Source organism: Callorhinus ursinus, unplaced genomic scaffold (genome assembly GCF_003265705.2).
Source record: "Callorhinus ursinus isolate GAN/ISIS: 27379988/994484 unplaced genomic scaffold, GSC_fseal_2.0 scaffold12, whole genome shotgun sequence".
NCBI lineage: Eukaryota > Metazoa > Chordata > Mammalia > Carnivora > Otariidae > Callorhinus > Callorhinus ursinus.
In genome coordinates, this window is record NW_027397074.1 from 10,453,165 (window position 1) to 10,473,211 (window position 20,047).

At 38.1% G+C, this 20,047-nt stretch overlaps 1 protein-coding gene across 8 annotated transcripts in view; it reads right to left on the bottom strand.

The window, feature by feature from the left end:
• Positions 1-20,047, bottom strand: part of CACNA2D1 (calcium voltage-gated channel auxiliary subunit alpha2delta 1) — a 482,730-nt gene that overhangs the window by 100,113 nt on the left and 362,570 nt on the right. For all 8 annotated transcript variants that reach the window (XM_073898722.1, XM_073898721.1, XM_025873249.2 and 5 more), the window contains exons 8-10: positions 12,310-12,379; positions 9,894-9,944; positions 7,414-7,513 (exon numbers count right to left, since the gene is read on the bottom strand). In XM_073898722.1, the coding sequence (XP_073754823.1) occupies positions 7,414-7,513; positions 9,894-9,944; positions 12,310-12,379 (221 nt within the window). The remainder of the gene's footprint in view (positions 1-7,413; positions 7,514-9,893; positions 9,945-12,309; positions 12,380-20,047) is intronic.

Genomic DNA, 20,047 nt, shown 5'->3' on the forward strand with positions numbered 1-20,047 from the left:
GGGGAAATCCAATCTAGGTTGATAGATCCTCAGAATGGGATTGTAGAATTAAATCATCACTCACCAGCTGTGTGGCCACAAAGATTCCACTAGTAACTGACTGTATACCAGTCATAACTAGAGTCAAGAAAATCACTCAGAGGCTGTAGTATCACAAATGCTAAGCGTTTCACCTGCAGTGATTGGAACACAATATAGATTGAAGAGGAGGCACCTACCATTTCAGAAATAAGGTGGCAATAGTAATCACAAAGGTTTGGAGTTCGTGGGATGTTGTTATATTCACTGAAGAAAATGATAACATCAAGTCAGCCAACCATCAACTGAAGGCAGAGTGTGAACTCCACAAGACTTCTGGGCATACAATGAAGAGATTCCCATCTCCTTTGTGAGGTCGTGTGCCAGAAATAGGCACAGTATGTGCTTTTGAGAGTCATATCCTTAAAAAGGAGGCTGCATTTATAGCCTTGTCAGGTTTCTATGTCAAAGTCAGGGCAATGATAGGCAAATCATTGGACCCTAAGGGTAGAACATCTAGGTGGGTACAATTGAGAACAGTGAGCTTCCAGATTCCCCTATACCCTCTGGATAAGCAGAAATAACCTCTTCCACATAAAAGATAGTTTTTCTGTTCCTAAACACCATAAAATGAAACATGTTCTCCTGAAGATCTGATCTCATTTTCCCTCATGGCTCTAGGCAGCAAGGAGGTAAGGTCTCAAAATGTCCCATCTGGGAAAGAAGTCTATGCTCCAGGTAAACAAAAACGAGAGAGAGAGAGAGAGAGAGAGAGAGAGAGAGGAAAGAAAGGGCAACACAGAGAGAGAGAGACACTGGGGGAGGGGGGGAGAGGGGGGGGAGGGAGAGGGAGAGGGAGGGAGAGAGAGAGAGAGAGAGAGAGAGAGAGAATACTCAACAAAAGAGACATAAGATCTGCCTAATATGAGCCAGAAGGTATTGGCAGAATATGCAGGGAAGGGATGCTGAGAGATCATGAGGCAAAATACACCTAGTCATCAGCGTGGTATGGAGGAACGAGTAGCTTGTGATTAGAAGACACCTGTGTTTTCACTCCTACACAGTGACAAATGGCTTGATTGGCTGGCCAATGTCCTGGAGGAGCAAGACTGGAAGACCTTCCCCAAACAAAGTGTTCTAGAGAAGAAGCATGAGGATGTACCTACAGAGTAAGCATGGAATGTGCAGATTTCTTTGTCTCACATCAATGACCACTAAAGAGCATTCATCACAAAGTACGTAACAATTGGGTAGAGGGGGCGCCTGGATGGCTCAGTTGGTTAAAGCGACTGCCTTTGGCTCAGGTCATGATCCCGGAGTCCCAGGATCGAGTCCCGCATCGGGCTCCCTGCTCGGCGAGGAGCCTGCTTCTCCCTCTAAACCGCCCCCCTCTCATGTACTCTCTCTCTCTCATTCTCGCTCTCTCAAATAAATAAATCTTAAAAAAAAAAAAAAAAAACACACATTGGGTAGATGATTTGTCTGTTACAGGCCATCCAGCCTTTGTGTGTGGTAAATGTAGTGCTTGCAAAATGGGCCCCTAAATGCTGTAGCAGGGTAGCGGGGATGGGGGTGGAGGGGAGAGAGAGAGAGAATAGTATACATGTGCCTAACAGCATGGGCTCCTTCTCACCTAGTGTGACGTACCTACCGACACTGGCGAATGACCAACCCATTGTCCAGTGCTTAGTCTTCAACATCACCTTTTAAAAAGACAACCAACAACTTCATGTCAAATAGATGATAATCAATTTTATAGCTCTGGAAGGGGGGGGGATACATTATTCTTTCTTGTTACTGACAAATATTCCAGTCATGAGTTCTGTTCTTCTTCAGAGTGCCTCATCCCGGTACATATACTACCTGATTTGTCATCATGGGATATCACCACTGGATTGTGCATAACATCTGCATAACCAAGAACCTATTTTATGGTAAATGAGGTCCAATAAAGGACAAATGAACAAAGGATTCATTGGGTCCACAATATAGGGCATTACTTAGGAGCATCCAGCATGATAAAACATTGGGCAGTCTCTTAAATGTGCCACTAAGGCTCTAGCTTGGGGATGACAATCTTTAGTTGAAATGTAGTCCTTCAATATAAAATGTACTCTAAACTATGGTGCTATATTCATTATGTGCTGGCACCAGCTTGTATCTGCTCATAAAACAACAACAACAACAACAAAAAACAATGGTATCATTTTCAGGAATCTTTAAAGCCTCACATAAGGTAGCTTGAAAGTGGCCACGGTGGGAGTGATTATATTATGAACATTAGCAAATGCTACAAATCAGGTTGCCCCTCCCCACACTGGCTCTGCCCCAAAAAGGTAGAATGCATGAGTGTGGGAACCAAGGGAAGGATGTAGGAACATCATTTCTCACCACTACTGAAAGTGATCTACTTGGAAAATTTGTACACCCTGTCTCTGTAACTTTAGGCTCTGCTGAACACAATGTTCTTACTTTCCATGTGGGGGTGTAAAGGTGAGGTGGTGCTCCTCCTAAATCTATACCTACTAACTGTCTCAATATTCTGGATTTCTCAAGCCAGTGAAAGAACATGCAAGAAAAAACAATCAACTGGCGGAGCTCCAGCTGATAAGGAGATTGTCATGAAGGTTGTTGCTACATAATGTGGGAAAGGAGAACCAAGCGTAAAACTCAGGGTACTCATTCAAGCACTTCCATGCTCAGTGAAGACTGTGGACAATTTCAGGAGCCACGATGAAATGGACACACAAAGACTGTGGATTCACAGGCCTCTGGGTTTCAAGTTCAGGCCATCTCACTGATCAACCTGCTGGCACAGAGTTAGCCAAGCGTGCAGGGAAATTAGAAAGGGTATGAGAGGAGAAAAAAGATAAATATAAATTATGAACTTTGTTCTAACGTCAGCAGCCCACCTTCCTGATGTATTCTTAGCTGTTTTTGTTTGTTTGTTTTCGTGTTTGTTTCTTTTAATTGTGAGCAGTCACCATCTTTAAGGATCAGTGACTGGATATAGAGGACACTGTTGAGGTTTCTAACTACCATAACCTACAACTTCTGGTCTCAGTTTCCCCTCCTGGGGCCAGAATCTCTTTTGCCCACATATGGGGAAGGCTGGTACATAAAGCCCCAGCTCCTTGGGGCTTTTGGCAGAATAACTTTGAAGTTCATATTCTAAACAGCTTCTAGGATTCTTTAGTAGGATAAAGTTCCTTTAAATGAAGTTGAGATCCTTTAATTGGTTCCCTCCTTCCTTCTCTTGACTCAATTCCATACTCCTTTAACTGGTAGTGCTTCCTGGGATCATGTCCCAAATCAACTACCACACTTTGAATCCATGAGTGAGAATCAGGAAGAAGCCAGTTTAAGACAGTGACCTTACTTAATATCTGCTGGTTTTATATAAATTTCATTAGATAGGCCAAATCCATACCGAATTTAATGTTTCTTTACAACTTTCTCTTTTGTTATGCTTTTGTAATCAATGATATGTTTATGTACAAGTGAAACTAAATAACTACCTTTCTGATCATTTGAGAAATTGTATTTTACCTGTTCACATTTTGTTAAGTGTTGAGCTAAAACACAGAGCAGAGTGTAAAATAAAACTAGGATGACTTAGATCTTAGGCAGTATCAAGTTTTCTGAAATAATATCAAGGATACAGACAAGCTAAAGGATTGTTTAGGTTCGGGTAAGGCAGAGAAAGATCTGGACATTGAGAGTGGTTCCCCAGGTGTTATGGGCTGAATTGTGTCCCCTCAAATTCATATGCTGAAATCTGAACCCCTAGTACCTCCGAATGTAACAGTATTCAAGGATAAGTTCTTCGAAGAGGTGGTTAAGTCATAATTAGGCTATTAGGATAAAGACATCATCTACTAGGACTGGTGTCCACACGAGAAGGAGAGACACCAGGGGTGTCGATGCACAGATGGATGACCATTTAAGAAGCAATAAGGCAGCCATCCGCCATCCAGGGGAGAAGGCTGCAGGAGAAACTGACCCTGCCAGCACCTTGATCTTGGAGTTCCAGCCTACAAAACCATGAAAAAATACATTTCTGTAGTTTGAGCTACCCAATCCATGGCATTCTGTTATGGCAGTCCTAGGAAACTAGATCAGGCCATACCTTACTGTAATGGAGACACACATGTGGCCCAGATGAAAAGAAGTCTCCAAAGGAGGTATGCAGAGTTCCTTGCATGTATCACCTATGGGACATTTTTATGTCATTGATCCTGGGTTCTATAGCTACCCTCAGCCAGTGATATCCTGCTAAAAGCATTTTAGTTATAAATCCTCTTCCTCTTCGTAAACATCAAACATCTAGTTACCTAGAGTTCAGACTAACAGAGGAATTAGACCTGCTTCCCGAGACTACTTTTTTCCTAGGGGCGCCCTTCCGGTGAAGGAAGTTGCTTTAACTTCATCCTCCCAAGAGCTTTCAAAGACAAATCTCTTCTTCTATGTTCAGTACAAAATGACCTCAGCACAAATCGCTCACTTCCATCTCTGTGAATATAACCACTTCAAATGTGAAGTTATATACCAATAAACGGTCATGAAATTTCATGAGATGTGGTAACATTCATTTTGTCCTGTTTTATTTGCTTTGGAGTTCAACATTCTTTAGCTATGAGTAGGAAGGTCCACTATGGTCTTTGGAAATAATATTTTTTAAAAAGCACATTGACATATCAGTTCTTGTGTTAATAATACTTTGAAAACATAATACATTATTATAATTCTTAATACATTATTATGATACATATTACCAGTGGCATTTTCCACAAAGGTGTAAACAATAACCCTAAAGAGCCAAAGCAATCTTGAGAAAGAAGAACAAATCTGGGGATACCACATTCCTAGACTTCAAGATATACTACAAAATAATCAGAACAGTATGGTACAGACACATAGATCAATGGAAAATAAACACACAGATCAATGCAACAGAATAGACTCCAGAAATAAACCCACACTTACATGGGCAATTGATCAATGACAAAAGAGGAAGAATATACAATGGAGAAAAGATGGTCTCTCCAACAAATGGTGTTGGGAAAACTGGACAGCCACATGCAAAAGAATGAAACTGGACCATCTTCTCACACCATATACAAATAAACTCAAAATGGTTTGAAGACCTAACTGTGAGATCTGAAACCATAAAAATCCTCTAAGAGAACAAAGGCAGTAGCTTCTCTGACATTAGCCATAGCAACATTTTTCTAGATACGTCTCCTAAGACAAGGAAACACAAGCAAGCATAATCTATTGGGACTATATCAAAATAAAAAGCTTCTGCCCAGCAAAGGAAACCATCAACAAAACAAAAGAAGCAACCTAATAAATGGGCAAAGATATTTGCAAATGATAATTCAATAAGGGGTTAAGATCCAAAATATGTAATTCCCTAACTCAAAACCCTCCCCAGCCCCCCAAGAAAACATACACAAAAAAACAACACAATTAAATAATGGGCAGAGGCCCTGAATACATTTTTCCAAAGAAGACATGTAGAAGGCCAACAGACACATGAAAAGATGCTCAACAGACACATGAAAAGATGCTCAACATCACTCATCATCAGGGAATGCGTATCAAAATCACAATGAGATATTGCCTTAGACCTGTCAGAGAAGCTAATGTGAAAAAGACAAAAAAATATCAAGAGTTGGTGAGGATGTGGAGAAAAAGAAACCTTCATGCACTATTGCTGAGAATGTAAATTGGTGCAGCCACTGTGGAAAACAACACGGAGGTTCCTCAAAAATTTAAAAACAGAAATACTTTATGATCCAGTAATTCCAATACTAGGTATTTACCCAAAGAATATATATATATATAAGAAAACACTAATTCAAAAAGATATATGCACCCCTATGTTTACTGCAGCATTATTTATTATAACCTAGATACGGAAGTGACCCAAGTATCAACCAAAGGATGAATGGATAAAGACAATGTGAGATACACACACACACACAACACACACTGGAATATGACTCAGTCAAAAAAAAAAAAATGAAATTTGGGACACCATGGATAGACCTAGAAAGTATTATGCTAAGTAAAATGTCAGGTGGAGAAAAACAAATACCATATAATTTCACTTACATGTAGAATCTAAAAATCAAAACAAATGAACAAACAAACACACAAGAGACTCTGAAATACAAAAAACAAACTGGTGGTTGCCAGAAGGCAGGTGGGTGGGGAGAATGGGTAAAATAGACAAAGGGGATGAAGAAGTACAAACTTCCAATTATAAACGAAATAGGTCACAGATGAAAAGTACAGAATAGGGTGCCTGGGTGGCTCAGTTGGTTAAGCGACTGTCTTCGGCTCAGGTCATGATCCTGGAGTCCCGGGATCGAGTCCCGCATCGGGCTCCCTGCTCAGCAGGGAGTCTGTTTCTCCCTCTGACCCTCCCCGCTCTCATGTGCTTTCTCTCTCTCAAGTAAATAAAATCTTTAAAAAGAAAAAGGAAAACTACAGAATAGGGAATACAGTCAACACTATTGTAGTAACAGATGGTAGCTATACTTACCATCATGAGCACTGAACAACGTATAGAACTGTTGAATCAATATGTTGTATACCTGAAACTAATAAGACTAATATGACCTTAATTATACTTCAATTTAAAAAACTGTAATACATTATGGATATGTGTCCAATGTGAAAAATGAGTATTATAATGAACAGAAAATTGCCATATAATTATACTGCCAAGTTGCTACTTATTAGTGATAAGGAAAAATCTGTGTCATAAGACGGCCTACGAGCCAGCAAGGGAGTCCCAGCCCCTGCCCCGGGGCTCTTCCGGCTCCTTCTCTCTGCTCTGCTTCCCGCGTGCACCAAAAGGCTTCCCACGAGCGTCAAAATACCAAGTATGCGGAAGTAGAAGTGTATAAATTACCCCCTTTGTTTGTGTTCAGGGCTCAGACCTTTGGAGACCACTCTCCTCTGAGCCTGCCGGCATTAAATAAACCTATCCTCCAAGGTCTCTGAGCGCCGCTTGGTTCTTCCGTCGGGTGATCCAGTCCAGGTTCCGTAACATTAGGAGTTACGGTGATTACAGTGAGTATAGAGGTTCAAGTCACCTGTTTAAGCTCCTCGGTGCTAAGGAGAATATTTGCCAGGCTTTTTCTTCTTCATTATTACTTCAATTATTTCACTCATAGGAAAAGCCTTAGACATTCAAAGAGGACCTTGGCATGGAAGTATAGGAGAATTAGGAACAAGAATAGGACTGCTCAGTGAGATCGCCTTATCAAAGATCAGACCTACCTCAACCTAACAATGATAAAACATGATGAAGTATTTAAAATTGGGGGAAACAGAAATTGCAGAATTAATTCCGTAAAAATGCAGTCATCTTATACTTACTGAAGCCACATTCACGAAATCGTCATCTGAGAGGGTTTCCAACATTTCGGAGACAGAGGTTCGGATCAGTTTAAGTGTCAATCCACTAACACTTCCACTCCTATTAAAAAAAAAAAAAAAAAAATGGGTCCATGACCACATGCCGAAGCAACACCACACATCAGAAGGAAAGGAGACTTCTGCACTAACTCTAGGTCATTTATGTAAGTAAATATTTTTGTCTTTAAAAATTAGTAAAGAAAGTCATGTTTTTGATACAGTAGAAATCAATTATAAGGAATCTTATCTTTCCTATCAGCATCAGAATGTATGTGTTTCTAACGATGACGATGAAAATTGCATGTCCAGGGATGATTTTAAGAAATTATGGATACTCATGGCCTATTTACTTATTCAGGAAATAGATACTGATTACCAGCTCTGTTAGCCAAGTTGAAGGGTTTTAGTCTTTATTTCTCTTGTCTACATATTCGATGATCCTTGGCAACCTCATCTCATTGTGAGACTCATCTCTAGGCAACTACCTCCCCTTTCTTCAACTCTGGGGCTCTCGGCTTTTCCCCACTTTTAGACTTCTGGCTGTTTGTTAAACAACCACACAGAGTCCATGTACAAAACGGCATTACTCCCATTTTCCTATTAATGTTCTTGGTACCAACCAGGCTGGATTTCAGTCATCCAATTTCCTCCTCCCTCTCAACTTTCCAATTCAGAGCACCTCCCTTTTTCATTCCACTTCCCAGTTCCCACAGAGGTGGCCTCCCCTCCATCTTCTCTCCACTCGGTGTCAGGTGCTTCTTACCTGAAGACCCTGAGCTTGGGTAATACCCACTCCATCCAACTCTCAGCCTCTACTCCCCCACTCCCATGTGAACAGGTGAAAATTCTGGAAACACACCTTGATCGAATACTGTTAGTAGCTCATAGTTACCTACTAACTAGCCGGTGATCACAAGAGCCCTGCTTTGCAAAACTTTCATACTCTTTCTTTCTTCCTTCTGCTCAGTACAGTTCCCCCAGATGTTCTCACCTACACCACTTGGCTCCTGTCAATTCTTCTACTGGAAAATTCCATTCTCCTTCCTTTCCTCTCCCATGCCCACCTTGTGAAATCCTAACTCTAAGGAATCAATTCTACTTCCATCTCCTTAATGAAGTCTTTTATGACACTTTAAATCGGAGTGCTCTTTTCTATTGACTCTTAGTGCTGGGTCAGACTTTACATCTATCACCTTCTACAATTATTTTAGTTACTTGGGAATAGGGTTTAGTTTCACTAATACACTTGAATTATCTTTGAGAGACATCTTAATCATCTTTGTCTCTACAGTATCACATTGTATAAAGGACAGCCTCCATACATGTTTGTTGAAATATCCTTTAAAAATGGTATTTCAACTTTGTATGCACTTTTAGTCTTCCAATATGCATGTGGGTTCTAAATATTTTAACATGAAAAATTATTTCTGGGAGTTACCATATTCCAGTAAGTTTGTAACGTATTGAATCACCATTTAGATTTATACTTAAGAAGAATATCAAGGATTAGCACATGATATAAACTCCACAATAATTAAAATGTTCTGACTTACTTAAGAAATGAAATGGGAATTAACATGTAAGTTATAGTTGTTGAATTCATTCATCTTCCCTTCTTCATGCTAGGTGACAGGTTTTTAACTTGTTTACTTCAGATCATTTTTTAAATGTTTTCAAATGTTGATACTAACTTGTAGTACGGATTTATCTGCCTATAAAACATTGGATTCTGTTTCTTCCAAAGTGGCAAAGAACAGAAGAAGATGTAACTTTTTCTCTCAGGGAAAATAAGCATTTTATACTTCATATTTTTAACTCCTTGGTATTACTCTTAAAAACTAATTATTTTTGATGTTCCACAATTTCATCTTAAATTTTATTAGAAGATTGCACACACACCCCCCTTAACTTGAAGCAATGTAAAAAATAAAACAACCAATATAAAAACTTGTGGAATTCCTTCCTATATACCAGCATTTCCCTTGAAAAAGTCCCAGTATCGGCCTTTAATATATTCGATATTTATCTATTTTGCGGCTAAATCCCTACAAGTTATTTGAATCATTAATGACTAAGTGCCAACTAATTTGTTTTGTTTTGTTTGGTAGCAGGAACTGCTAAGTTTTAGCAACCAAATACTTTCTTCTGTTTAAAATATAAAGCAAAAATTTGAAACAAAAGAATAATTTTCAAAAAGCTCAGACTTTAGAACGATGCCGTAATTTTCAATTCCAATATAGATTCTTCTTATTTTCAGTAAGACAATTTTTGTTTGTTTTGTTACTGTCTTAACATGGCTTCTTTGTCTGGATATAAAAGTCATCATGATTGCTCTTGGCCTTTTTTTTTTTTTTTCACCCAGCCTATTTCAACATACTACTGTTATCTTCAAATTCTCCCTATATTTTCAGTATATAAATGTAAAATATCTAACTACTCACACATCAACCAAGATAAGCATGTCTTTAGGCGATGCAGCTCCTTGGATGTACCTGAAACAAATACCACATGAATACTTTTTTATCTTGAAAAAGAGCAAACATTGATATGTTTTGAAAAATTGGTTTTTACTGATTTCTTCAAGTATTTTCCAAGCATGGCCCTACTTCCATTCTATCTCAGTAGACAATGTGCTTTCATTCAGAATTCTACAATGTTGATTTTTAAAAAGCTATATTTAACATAATAGAGATGTCAGAGGCAAAATATTTAAGGTATGTATCACAGCTGTAACAAAAGATCAAGAGATGTGTTCTAATATTAGAAGCAAAAGAAATTAACTCCTGGATGTAAAATATATATATATATATATATATCCTAAACTCCAATTTATTGACCATGGGGTTTAAAACTCACTCTAAGTAATTATAAGATTATATCCTGTTTTTCAATGCAAAAAATAAACACAGAAATAGCTAGGTGGTCTAGGAATGTGAGAAAACAACTATCAACAGACAAGAAACACTAAGGGGTAATACAAAGGGATAAGGAAGTAATTTAAAGTAATATATAACATTGCCAAGAGTAGAATCACCTGGAGAACCAGTTCAAAACACTGATTCTCACATTGAACCCCAGCCCTACTGACTCAGAATCTGTGCATATTAAAGCAAATCTAGGAAAGCTGTATTCAGATAGTTCAACGACTGCAGAGAGAAACTGAATTGCAGGGGAATGATCCCCAAAGTTTATGCTGCCTGGCCACAGCCTGATGGGGTTGGAAGGCTGATCTGCCCACCAGGAAGAGCTGAACCTGAACTCAACTTTTTAGTTATCACTCCAGCCTCTTTGCCCACGACTAAATCTAATCTCAGAAGCCTGCAGAAAACCTGCCAATTCGTTTTCAGACAACATCCAACACAGTGAGTATCTACTCAGGACTATGTGTTTGTGAAACAGAGCTTAAAACATGCACCAAAGGCTGTTTCTTTGTAAGGAGGTTAAATGGGGCAGGTTCGCCAGGATATTCCAATGAGAGGCAAATTTAGTTCACGTCCAGCATCTGAAATGGTCCTGGCATGCTTCTCTATGGGAAGATGAGAGGAGAGGATGGCAGCTTGGCACCTTCCTTCTAAGGGTCCCCTCAAAAACAACAAGTTCCTGAACCCAATCTACATGGTATCATAGTCTCGGCCTCCATTCAACAACCCATAGCTCCAGAGCCAGCACACCTGGAGAAATAGTAACAAAAATATTATGTAGATTAGAATATCTGGTATTATCATTTGTGGCTGGTGTTCATGTAAACTGCTACTGGAATGCTTAACAGGACATTTTCAAAGTCTTAAATATATTTCTTCAAATCAATCATCATGCATCTTTGAATTCGTACAAACCCTAGCAAAAAGTTAGAAATCATCTAAATGTCCAATAATAGGGGATTTTCAAAATAAGTTACCATATAATCATTCTAAAATGACGTTAAGCATGTCTCTTATGCATAAGCACTCAAAGGTATTGATATGAAAGAAGAGATTACAAAGCAGTATATTGTATAAAATGTGAACTCATTAAAAAAAGAAACCTACACATTAAATACATTTTTTAATTTTTTTTAAGATTTTATTTATGTATTTATTTGAGAGAGAATGAGAGAGAGAGAGAGAGAGAGCATGAGACGGGGGAGGGTCAGAGGGAGAAGCAGACTCCCCGCCGAGCAGGGAGCCCGATGCGGGACTCGATCCTGGGACTCCAGGATCATGACCTGAGCCGAAGGCAGTCGCTTAACCAACTGAGCCACCCAGGTGCCCTAAATACATTTTTTTTAAAAACGGAAATAAAATACACAAGCTTAATAGTTGTTTCCCAGTGAGTACACTCATGAGCTATTTGCTATTTTTCGAGGTATATGTTAGGAGAATGAGTTGCTTTAGTAGTGAGGAACAAAAAACTTTCCTTTTGGGAAAATGAAACCTAAGCTATGTGACCATAACTAGGGGCAGCTTTTACCTTGGGGCCAGTTCTCATTAGTTCACTGCCAGAGGCAAACTGCCTTCTACTCTATCGGAAAACTTCATTAGAGCTCTACTCCAAGCAAACTGGGAGCTTTTCAATAGAAACCCCCACCAGCTAAAAGAGATTTAGAGATGACATTGAATATAAACCTTACAACTAGTCCATTTGAAACCATTTGACAAATCATTTCAACAATTTTCATTATTATTGCTCACTTGAACTCACCATCTTCATTGAGTTTTAACTGCATTTATTTGATGGGGAAAAAAAAAAAACCCACACCAGACGTCTTTAAAATAATTAGACAATATTCATTCTAAAATGGAAATCCTTTCAACTTTTTCACCAAAAATGTGACCTTTTGTCTAGTTCATTTTTTCATGACTACCTAAAAATTCTTACCATGGTCTTCTGCGTACATCATAAAGATCAATCTTGTTTGGAGTTCTACTGTTATCAACCCATGGGGAAGCTAAAAGAAAGAGAAAGTAAATTAAAAATAGAGAAATTAAATAAAAATATTACATATGATCTAGAAAGATATTTTCAAAAGTCACAAAACTCCACCGACACATTCCACTTACCAGAGCAATAGTTAAAATGGGATTATAATTTTTACACCCTTAGTCTTTTTTTAAATGGCAAACACAGCAATATAAAAGAAAGTTAACAGAAGTTAATTTTCTTTTTTCACATTATTTCATAACTGACTTGTAGACATAGGGATTTTCTAGATGCTAACTTAATGTGTTTTATCAGGTGTCCAGTGTTTATACATTTTACTTCCCATCTACTAACATAAAAATTTACTTTAAAAGGAAAATTACTCGCCACTAATGGAATTGTACTTTCAATTATTTGATCCTTATATTTTCATTCAATGTCATACCATCTTGATCTATAAAAAGACACCTGTTTTTCTTAAATTGTTATTGATATAGTGGTATGATTTTTTAAATCTTTTTCTTCACATATTTGATAATGGCCGGAACATTTGTGATTATAATAAAAAAGTTAAAGTAAAATTAAAATAAATCCATGGAAAACTATTTTCCTTAAATTTATTTGACTGATTTGAAGTAATTCAAGCACAAATTCAAGGATCTTGTATTAGGTTCAGAGCCTTTATCATTTTGCAATCAGGAAAAAAAAATTGTCTAACTGCATTGATTTTTTAAATGCAATTTATTTGCATTTTTCTAACCAAATCTACCCTTTAATTAAAATTAAATGCTTTACACACACACATACCTTAGACCTAACGGAGAATAATAAATGCTGCAAAATTAGATGATAATTTTATGCTTAACAAGTCCTCTCCTTGAACATATGACTCTTAGGAAAATTCCTCTAATAATTCACATGACTTACGCCCCCCAATCTATTTTGCCCTTTTCTTTACTGAAAACTATGGAAATTATGGAAAACTTTAATGTGAATCAGGTTTATCAGCCAACTACAATAATTTGGCCAAGTAGGATATGTCAAAAATAGACAACTTCTGAGTCTCTCCTTGCCTTTGAAATTTTTTTTCTCATTAGTGACTATATTATAAAATGACATTCATTTTAAAGGACTAATCACATTTATACACAACAGTTTAAATATAGCCATCTCCCAATAACCATTTACAATAGTGATGCAAATGAAATGATAAATTTACTTTTATTCCTACAATCTTCACTTGCAAAAACGTAGAGCCAGTGAGATAACATTTCGCTTTTTCTTTTTGTGGGAGCCCTGGAACAAAGCAACAAGCACAACAAGCATGCCAGGAGACATGTCAGTTCACGTTCAACTAGTCCTCTATAATATCTGACTCCCCAAGCCGGGGTCTAGGTGATAACTACAAAGCTAAATGAATGATATTCTTTTAGTACAATGTTTTGCCGGTTATATATTTTTTGCCTCTCAGCTCCAAAATCACCCATTTATCTTGCTCTATGAAAAAGGATCTGGGCTCTTTAAATATTTTTCTCTTACTAAGGAACACAATTTTAAGCTTTGTCAGCAGATGATGAAAGAGAGACACTCAGTGAAGAAAGGGTTTTTGCTTCCTGCTTCTGATTTGTTTGCTCAAAGGTTCTTGGGGCGTGTGAGGCTTTCCTGGTGTCTGGATCCTGCAGGGCATTGTATTTTCCAGAGCTCAACTCCTATAGCTTGGGTAACTTTTGGAGGGCTCTCAGACTCTCCAGAAAAAAAATGGCCAGCAGTACTCCCTGACTACTTTTGTAGGAGTGCCTCCAAGGCGACATTTTGGACCTAGAGGATGAATTACCAGCAAACCATTCTAGCATGACATCATAGCAACTTTTTGGTCATTTGGTGGGCCATGACTCCATCTTCTTTAAGAAGATCTGGAATACCTATAGTATTCAGAGTGATCTGTACTTCTAGCTAATCCCTCAGTTTTCCAATCCCTGTTACAATAATTCTTTATTTCAAAAAAATTAACTTGCAAAAAAATAACTTTTCCTATTCAAAATACTGTTTTCTCTCTCCTGATTGGCTTCAGACTGTTACACATGATCAGGAGAGATGACAGAAGTGACATTAGGTAACACTGCAAAGGTCCCACAACCACCATGGGCTGGAAGTGGTTAAACAGTGATTTTGACGAGTGACTTAACAAACCTGAAATTTGAAAGTCATGTTTAAATTAGACTTCTGAATTCTTTGCAGACAACATTCATCTAGAATTTGTTTTCACTATACTTGTTCATTGAAATTAACCGTGATATGTAGTATTATGCTCTGTAAAATTGGTATCTTTCTTTAAAGACAGAAAAAAGGTTTGCAATTTACAGTATGAGCCAGACCATTCAATTTTAATATGGTTTATAAAATTAGATGGTTTATATTTAAAAATATTAATAATCTCTTAGAAGTCTTCTGCAATATTTACTATTAGGAAATATCCCTTGATTATACAAAATTAAGATACTTATATTATGGTAAAATTAAACAATGTACTTTCTTCTGTGATATCACTAATTAATTTGTTGCAAAATCCCACTGTGGCATTTAGGTGGTACATTATTTATAGAGGCTCAGAATTACAGAAGGTCAAATAGTAAAAAGGATAATAACCATACACTGAAATTCCCTGAAATAATCACTTTCTTAACGATGCATAATGAAAACTATGTGTTTTGAGAGGAAATTGGAGCTTCTAAAACTCCTGTAAAAAGGCAAAATGGTGTTCATTTTAGACGTCCCGTTTGCTTTCCACTAAGATTTTGGGATGACAGGAGAAAGGAGTGGTGTCCATCAAGTGGGCATTGTATTTCTGAATGCCATCATTAACGGTGACAATGACCGTTCAGGGGAATTTTTTCTCCAATCAAAAATGAACTGTGGGCATGTCTTCGGCTAAACCTACTGGACTACGATTCTACTTCACGTGCTATTTAGTGTGTGCTATGCTAGTTACTCAATCAGTGACCTCAAAAGGTACTTGCATGTACAATTACCCAGAATACTGAAATATGGGTTAGAGAAATATTCTTGAGAAAGTATGCAGATTGTAGAGCCATTTTCTGGTTAAAATGCTCTAAAAATAATATGAGTGTACAGTTTCTCATTTCAGCTGCTAGGAAATAATAAAGCACAGAAGGATGAAGTGAGGCCTGATTCTCTTGGTAGAAACACCACTTCAAATGACAGCTAATTGCAATTCCCATTAATGAGCTCAACAGCATTTTTCTAATTCTAATAGATTCTGCATTTTTGGTCACAGAGAAAAAAGGAAACTTCACATACTCAAAAATGCCTTTAAAACCCAACCCTGGTCCTGCTGGCTGGATCTAATTGGTATTATGTGGATCGTTAAGCTCACCTCAGTCATCTCTTATGGATTATTAGTGATGGTTCTGAATTCTAAGCCATGATAATGAATTTGGACTGTTTTTAAGCCAGAATTAATTCAATAAATATGTACTGTATAGCTCACAAAATTTCCAGGAATCTGAATGTTGCTGCCCAAACACTACTGTCCCAGAATGAATTCTCCACACTCCCTAACTCATATCATGGCTCCTGTATCAAGATTCAGGATGAGTCTCAGTAACAGACTGAGCGTTATGTACCCACACAAAAGTGCCAGAGACTCTAGAAAGGCAAATAGCTGGCCTTTTCAGATTCTGTGTTACAAGATGGGCCTCTGTTTTCCAGTAAAACTTTTAACCTGGGAAATACCCAAGACATGGAAAGGATTCTCTATCCATTATGGTAACACAAAATAACTTAATGAACAATCTCAAATCTTTTGTTTATTAGCACAAAGTTTATTACTCACTCATCTGACAGTCTAAGTTAAATATCACTACCCACAGAGGCACAGATTCTGCTTCAAGATGGTAGTCAATGACTTCTACCTAGTGGCCCTCTTGCCTTCTTCAGCACTTGGTTTCTAAAGTCACTCAGGAAGTGTGGAGAAGGCACACCCAAGTCCTAACAATCTCAGGCTTGAACTGAGACCTCTTACTTTTACTCATATACTACTGGGACTACATAGACACAAAGGAGGTCTGACAAGTATAGTCCCTAACAAGGCATCATTTCCAAAGGCAAAATTTCACAATGGAGTGAGAAGACACAACTCTGGTAGGTAGCCAGCAGCCTCGGCCATAGGTACAGATGGACAACTAAAATATGAGTAATGTCCACTACTCTAACATTACATTTTCTGTTTTCAGCAATGTTTCAAGTAAGCCACCTTTAAAATGAAAGAGATGAAGATGGGCTAAGTTCAGAACCCAGTAAATATAAAAAAGATACTGGATTTAAGAATTACTTCTAGACTCGGGTGCTTAGGTGGCTCAGTCAGGTGTCTGACTCTTCATTTTGGCTCAGGTCATGATCTCTGGGTCATGGGATGGAGCCCTGCCTTATGCTCTATGCTCAGTGGGGAGTCTACTGAAGATTCTCTCTCTCTCTTTCTCTCCCCCCCCTCTGGCCCCACCTCCGCATTCTCTAAAAAAATAAAAATAAAAATAAAAATAAATTTTTTTTAGAAGAATGACTTCTAGACTAAATCTTAGAACTGAGACTGCTAGCACAAAAAACTCAAGAGAAGAACATAAGAAGAAGCCAACTCAGTATTGTTTTTGATGCTGTTTGTGCTACCAAAGCAACCACAAGGCTAGACTGCAGAAATCTTGTCACTGTTGTGAACCCAAAGGCAATTTCTGTGCTCTAAACCTGCTGCAGAAACAGCAAGATATGAAAGCTGTTTAGCCCCAAGCACATCCCTCTTCGGATGTGCCAGAGAGGGTTACAGACAGAAGGGTTACTCCCAGAGCAAGCACATGGGCTAACCAAGAAATTTGCTTTATCCAAGAGTAGGTTGTCTTTGAGTTTCTTACCCAATGAATTGTAATATGTACCATCAACCTGTGACTGCTCTGTATTTCCTACTCTTTTTTCAAATGAGAATTTTTATTGTGGTCATCCAGAAGACAGGAGCATTTCATATAAGATACCTGGGCAATAATGGCAACAGGGCAAAAAAAAAAAACAAAAAAGTAACTGATATTCCGCTGTATTATAAATAGTCAAATTAGGAAAAGTTGTATTGTCACGATGGAGAGAATTGCACGTTACCTGGAAAGCCTGGATTTTTATCTGGATGTACTAACTTGTTTGGGATTTTGGATCATCTTCTATGGAAAGATAGTGTGTTCTATATGTGAGGGGAAAAAAAATAGGCACAGATATTCGGATGACCAAAAGAACAGTCTGTGACAATGCTTTAAAATACTCTTCTTTCTCCCTCCTCCTAGTAACAGTACCTCCCAAGTTTTAGGTGATTACCTACTAGAAACTATTTCTCAGTCTCTCTAGCCACAGTAGGGCCATGTGATGAAATTCTCGTCAACAGCATTTGAAAAGCAACACATGTACAACTTTCTGGTCATGCTGTTTGCCTTCCACTAAGTTTCCCCTTCTTTTTCACCCTAACAATAAATGTGGTAGTGTCGGTCCAGTTTTGGTCATACAAATGAGGACAACAACCGAAGGAACGGCAGATAGATGGGACCACAGTTGCTCTACAACTAATCTACCTATTAGGTAAGAGTTTTATCTGAGAAAAACATATACAGTCTCTGTCATGTTAGCCATTGTTTAAGTAACGGAACCAATAATCTTGCTAGAGGTCAGAACTCTACCCCATTACACAAACTTGAACGTAAAGGAAGTGAACGCTTCACAGAGTGTTTGAAATCTGCTTCACTATTTCTTACACTCCTCTGTCTTCTTAGGGCAGTGTTATTTTGGCCCTGAGGAAACCGCTTATTACTTAGGTATTTATACTGCTAGAATCTAGTAATATATCTTTCACTCAATACTGAATTTGGGGGGGACACATGTGTCTAAAAAGCAACTGGTTCCCAAACAATTTTCATTCCCAGATCAAGTTTTCAAATGCCGAATGACGGAAGCTTGCTGGTACAGAGCCACCAATGAGCTGCAGAGGCGGAAGGTGAGACTAGAAGGCAGTCCTCCCACTTGAGTCAATGCTCATGGGAAGAGTCTGTCTTCCTGTCTCTTGTTTAAAATGTTCTTGTCCGACTGGAAACAGCCTAGTGTAGAACTTCAGAAAGGAGTTTGGAGTCAGTCCACCCAGATTTTTCATTGGATGAATTACTTAACCTTTTTCAGTAAAACAAGAGTAATGATTCCTATTGCCCACTTCCAAGGGTTAACGATTCAATGATTTACACACACAACACTTAGAACTAAGTTGGTACATAATAAGTAATCCATATGTGAATATTAGAAAACGGTATCATTGGGTCATTGGATCTGATTATAGAGAGATTTTTCAAATAGGTTATCATAAGATGTGCTTAGATTTTCACTGCCTACAAGCACATTCCTACTCCATCGCCAATGATGCAGGATGCTGTCAGAGAGTCAATAAAATTTCCTGGGAATCTAAAGGACTCCATGAGGTCACTCCAGAAACCCCAGGAAGAACACTGGCATAGATTAAGGGGGGTAAGGATGGGAAAGGTATACAGGCAGGAACCTAGATAATTGGAACACTAGGTTTCTTGCCAGTTTCCATCTGTTTTGCCCTTGTTTCACATTATTTAGCAACATTCTCTTAAGTTCTACTCGGATACTTGTTTTCAATTCTAGTACCTGTTATGTCAATCTGTTTATCCAGCTTAATTTAACAAATATTATTCACTATACACAAGGCATTGTGTTAGGTGATATGGGGAGTACACACACACACACAAGCGTGTGCGCACCCACACACACGCACACAGCGATCTCTACGAGCAGTTGCTTACACTGCAATGCTTTCTAGAAAGAACGTATACAAAATAAATTTGGAAGGAAGAGAAAATTTTATAGCTATTACAATGCAGACAAAAATTTCTGAGAAAAAGTAAAGAAAGGCTGCCTTTGAGGAAATTTTTCACGTGAAAGTTGGTGCTTGTATTCTATTTTAAATGACTGCTAAGACGCCTATGACCAGAGATGGAGCTCTCGCATTAAAACGTGGAGATGGAAAAAAAAAAAAAAAAAAAAAGGTAGGTTGCAGAAAATAAAATAAAAGGAGAGAAAAGGGCAATGTACGAGTACGTGATCAAGGCTGAACCTTACAGTAAATAAAACTGGAGATGGACATTGCGTTAGGGTCTTTGGATGATCTGAACCCGCAGTCAGGGAGCCAGATGTCATTAAGTGGATAATTCCAGATCGTATAATTTCACTTGAGAACTGTTAACATCAATTGTGTTTCAGATAACTTGTTAATATATTTATTAGCTATCTCGTGGCACTTCATTTTAATCTAACATGTTCATAATTTTTTCTCTCACCTGTGAGCTCCTCTAGAGCAAAATTCACTCTTACCAGTATTTGAATTCTTAGAATATCTTCGTTTCCTCAGCAACAGGACGTTTGCTTGTTCTTACCATTTTTCCCCCTTGCAACCATATTTGACTACATTGACTCAATGCAATTGTTTTAGGATTTTAATTTAGTTACTGAGTCATGAGGCTTGATGTTCAGATGCTATCACTGGTTTGGCTTGAGAGTGCCTTTGATATCACCATTGTAATATGTCCAGAACATTTCTATGACTTATCGACAAGCAGCACTAACTCACATACAAATACAA